Source organism: Geospiza fortis, unplaced genomic scaffold (assembly GCF_000277835.1).
Source record: "Geospiza fortis unplaced genomic scaffold, GeoFor_1.0 scaffold1039, whole genome shotgun sequence".
Taxonomy (NCBI): domain Eukaryota; kingdom Metazoa; phylum Chordata; class Aves; order Passeriformes; family Thraupidae; genus Geospiza; species Geospiza fortis.
Window position 1 is genome coordinate 57,826 of NW_005054733.1, and position 5,007 is coordinate 62,832.

At 48.3% G+C, this 5,007-nt stretch overlaps 1 protein-coding gene across 1 annotated transcript in view; it reads right to left on the reverse strand.

The window, feature by feature from the left end:
* SLC25A42 (solute carrier family 25 member 42) overlaps window positions 1–4,385 on the reverse strand; it is a 12,127-nt gene extending 7,742 nt beyond the window's left edge. Inside the window, exons 1-3 of the mRNA XM_005431003.2 lie at window positions 4,086–4,385; window positions 2,638–2,749; window positions 895–920 (exon numbers count right to left, since the gene is read on the reverse strand). Coding sequence (XP_005431060.1) covers window positions 895–920; window positions 2,638–2,749; window positions 4,086–4,163 — 216 coding nt within the window. The 5' untranslated portion in view covers window positions 4,164–4,385. The remainder of the gene's footprint in view (window positions 1–894; window positions 921–2,637; window positions 2,750–4,085) is intronic.
* Between the last annotated feature and the right edge of the window lie 622 nt (window positions 4,386–5,007).

Below are 5,007 nucleotides of genomic sequence, written 5' to 3' on the forward strand. Positions count from 1 at the left end.
AGGAATGCAGGCAGGGATTAATTAACCCACAGATTAACCCCTCCAATCCCCTGCCCACAGAGCTGCCATGGCCTCCCCAGCACATCCACGTGCTCTAAAACGCAGTTTGTGTGGAATAAATGGATAAATAAATAGAAATTAATCAAAGGAAAATATCAAAATTGCACTGCGCACTTGTTTTTCAGAGCATTTCCATGGCCAGATCTCGGAATCCAGTGAGGAGAGAGTGAAGCTCCATGCAAGAGCAAGGAAGGATTTTTAGATCCCAGCCTGACTCGTTTTCCCTCTCAGGGAAGGCACAATTTGCACAAAACCCCTTCCCAAACCCAAATTCATCTCCCTGGGGCCAGGCAGGAACATTTGGATCACACACAGCGCACATGGAAAAGCTGGAATGCACAGGGAAAAAGCACTCAGGAAGCCAGGAGAGGGATCAGATCCTGGATTTAATTCCCTAAAAATGCTGGAACAACTCCTGTGTGGTTGGGGAAGGGAATGAGCACTAGAAACAGTCCCAAAATCACCAGGAAAGGTCCCAAAATCCCTACAAAATATCCCAAATCCCTACAAAATATCCCAAATCCCTACAAAATATCCCATAAGCACAAGAAAAGGTCCTATAAACACAAAAAAAAGGTCCCAAATCACCAGGAAAGGTCCCAAAAGCCAAAGGCCTGAGTGATGTCACATTTATTGTCACATCACAGGTACAACCCAGAGTTTGAATCCCCCCAGCAATCACTGTCCTAATTAATCCTTAATTAAAAACACCATTCCCAGTCTTTCCCTTGATGTTTTCATGGAATGCTGCTGATAAATCCCCCAAAAAAAGTGAAATATCAACAAAAGATTAATTAAACACTTCAGAGCAACAGCAGGCAGACGTCGCCTTACCTTGGCAGAAAATCTTTTTGAAGACACTAAAAATAAAAACAACAACAACAACAAAAAAAAAGAAGATTAGGGCTTGCAAGACATAAAAATAAATATTGATCCATGAATCCCTAAATAAGGGATAAATAATCAGGTGCTTTGGCTAAAGGGATAAAAATAGAAGGAAAAGAATGAATGCAAGAGGAAACAGAGATTCTTTGTCTCGTAAATGCTCCCATAATTTAGCACAAAAGCCCATTTTTTTCCCCCTGCTGCATGTTAGGAAAATTCAGTTTGTGCAGAATAAATGAAAACAATTAATGGAAGAAAAAAACCATCAAAACTGCACTGCTCACTTATTTTTCAGAGCATTTCCAGCCTAATTGCAGAACCCAGCGAGGGCAGAGCGAAGCTCCACGCAAGAGCAGCTCCATCCCAGCCGAACTCAAATGAACTCCCTGATTTTTCTATTTTTTCCCCCCCCCTTTCCCTTGCACCCATCCAAAGTGACAGCACCTCCTCATCTGTGGCAGGGTTTGGGAGGCAGGATTTGTTTGGCAGGAAGGGAAAAGCCCTGGCTGGAAAGCTTTAATGAAACGTGGCTCCAATTAAGGGGCTGCCTGGCTCATCTGAGGCTCTGGGAGCCTCTCGAGTGCATCCAACAATTCCATGCAAATCCATTTTTCCCCACCGCTGCTCCTCCGTGCAATTCAATGTTTTATTTGGATTTTTTCTTTTTTATTTTTTTTTTATTTTTTTTAAGGAATAAAAACGACCTCGATGAACAGTGATGGTTGTCAAGGGGGTTTTGTTCCTTTAAAAAAATTATTCGAAATAATAAAATGATTGAGTTGTGGGAAACTTCTTGAGTTTGGGATGGGAAAGCTCATCCACCCCTCTGCCACGGACACTCTCCCCTATCCCAAGCCCCAGTCTTAACTCAAGGCATCACTTTGATGATCCAAAGATATTTTCCTTCCTCACAGACAGGGAACAAAACCCCTTAGGGCAGCAAGAACCTAAAAAAAACCCCCATGAGATCCCAAAAAATGGCTCCAATTGGAAGATTTTAATGCCATCCTGGGATGGGCTGAAGCACACAGGGATTTTTAGGAATGCCCAAATTCCAGGTGATCCCCTGGCTCAGCCCAGCTCTGTGCCCCTGATGTTTCCACCCTAAAATGACCCTGGGTGTGTGGTTTGGGTGGGAAAACCCCAAAATTCAGGTGCCAATCCCAGCCCCCCCTGATGCACATCCCAGCCATTCCAGAGCTCCTTGCTCTGCCCAGAATGAAAATCATGTGAGTAGAAATCAATTCGAAATTAAACGTCAGCCAGGGATTAGGCTGAGCCCAACTCACTTAATCCGGGACGTCACCAGGCTTAAAATTCTTGGCTTTCCCAAATGCCCACTGAATTAAAGGCCTGTGCTGTTCCCTTGGGGATAATTGGAGGAGTTGCACTGCAACAGATCCCACAATCCCCAAATCCTGCTAAACGCAGGGAAATTCTCTGTTCCACTCACAGGAATGTCATTTTCTGTGACAATTCAGGGGTGCCAGAGCACACAGACCCAGGCGTGCAGCACCCCCAGTGCCTGCTGCCTCTCATTTTGGGGAGAGCTGACACGATTTGGGCACCCAGCCCTCAGCAGGGAACTCCCACAGCCCAATTCCTCCTTCCACACCTCCAGGGGAAGGAGCTGGGTGAGCACAAAGGGCTCAAAATTAAAAACAAATTGGGAAAAAAGCCCAGAGGAGTCACCTTGGAACATGATTTTTGTCCTGTCCAGAGGAGCCACTGCAGTTTTAGCCACAGCCCCAGCCAGAGCCCCGGACATCAGCGAGTTCAGCACTTTCTTCTTCTCCTGGTTATCCTGGCAAAAAAAAAAAAAACCAAAAAATTGGATAGAGGGAAAAAAAAAATAAAATCAATGCCACAAGGAATAATATTTCACCTTTTGTGCAGCATTCACCCCAGGGCCAGGATTTGGGTCAGAATGTTTCACTGAGCTTCCAGCACAGTGAATTGCTGGTTGGACTGGCAGGCAGAATTCCAAGCATTCCTCCTGCATGTGTTGTTTGCTCCTTGTTATTTCTCTTTTTTTTTTCCCCTCCCCACGATTTTTAGGCACGGGCAGAGGGGAAGTTTCTGGAACAGAAGCACCCCAGCCCTGTTCTCACACCATTCCCAAGCTCCTGAGGGTCAATCCAGGCAGTTTTCCCCCTCTGATGGGTGGAATGAGAGGGATTTTGCTGCTGGAATTCCTGCCACAGCTCACAGTTATAAAATCAGCATTTTTCTCCCACAGAGAACAACAACAACAACAAAAAAAAAAGCCACAAAATCCAACCCAGTGGAGGTTGTGGAGCGAGAACAAGCCCAGGCTTGATGTGTGAACTTTTGACACTTTGTGGAGGAGAGGAGTTAACATTTTCCTTGTGTTTCCCAACCCCAAAGTTAATGTTTATGACCCAAAACCCCTGGGTCAGCTCAATTCCCCCTCCCCGGCCGTGCAAAGGTGAACTTCAGCCCCAGATCTGAGTTAAAGCCAGCAAGGCCGGGAGGAACCTCCCTTCTCCTGAGCTTCCAGGAGCAGGGAAAGCACAGAGTGGTGCAGCCTGGACTGGGAACGGTCCTGTGTGTCACTGGGAATGGTGTCCTGTGTGTCACTGGGAATGGTCCTGTGTGTCACTGGGAACTGTCCTGTGTGTCACTGGGAATGGTGTCCTGTCACTGGGAATGGTCCAGTCTGTCACTGGGAATAGACCTGTTACTGGAAATTGTCCTGTGTGTCACTGGGAATGGTCCTGTTACTGGGAATTGTCCGGTGTGTCACTGGGACCTGTCCTGTGTGTCACAGGAGCTGGGATCTCACCTGAGAGGGGGAATTCCCTCCCTGGGGCTGGGATCTCACCTGAGAGGGGGAATTCCCTCCCTGGGGCTGGGATCTCACCTGAGAGGGGGAATTCCCTCCCTGGGGCTGGGATCTCACCTGAGAGGGGGAATTCCCTCCCTGGGGCTGGGATCTCACCTGAGAGGGGGAATTCCCTCCCTGGGGCTGGGATCTCACCTGAGAGGGGGAATTCCCTCCCTGGGGCTGGGATCTCACCTGAGAGGGGGAATTCCCTCCCTGGGGCTGGGATCTCACCTGAGAGGGGGAATTCCCTCCCTGCAGCTCCCAGCACGCCCAGCCCAGCCCCTGCTCTCACCTCTGCAGGAATTCGGGCTGGGACGGGCTCCACATCCCTCTGGAATTCCACTGGACCTTCTCTCACACCATTACCCATACCAGGCACACTGCCACGGGGCCAGCAGAGCTCCAGCTCCTAAATGCAACCCAAAAAACCAAAGGAAAAACGTCAAAAATGGGAAACACCCCGGTGATACGGCACAGGGATGGGCAGTGGCCCGCCCCCAGCTGAAATTTCCATTTCCAGCAGGAAATTCCTCTCCCATTTCCCACAAAAAGGGCATTTCCAGGATCCTTTTCCTGGTGTAAATGGATTTTTAGGGGGTGCCAGATAAAACCTGTGCCATTCATATCAACCCTTCTCACCCCACAAAGAACTCAGCTGCAATAAAACACCAAAATATCCACAATTTCCAGGGAAAAGGGGCAGATCCTGCCCTCTCCCAACGAGCATTTTTGGCTCCTTGGGACTGCTGAACAAGGAGACACCGGAGAAGGAAAATGGAAATTTAAAACCCTCTGGAAAAACGGGGAAAAAAATAGTCCCAGGAATGATTTCTGCCAGGAGCAAGGGGAGGATATTTTTGGGCAGAGAGGGATCCAGTGCCTCACACGTGCCACAAAGGCCATTGTGGATTTGATCTGCCGCCTTCCAGCACTCCCTTTCCTCCCAGGCGTGTTTGCTCCCAGGTTTTTCCTGCTCTGAGATGTTCCCCAAACCCAACCTACAAGAGGAAAGGTCAGCCTGACCTCGGCTGCAGAGCGTGGATGAAGGAATAATTCTATTTAAATGGAATAATTCGCTTTTTTTTTTTTTTTGGCTCTGACTTTCTGATATTTCTGCCTTTTCTGCTGCGGCCTGTTCAGCCTGGGGTCTCCAGGGCTGGAATTGCTGCTGTGCAGACCCTGGAGCTGCTCACACAGGGGCTCTGCAAGCACCA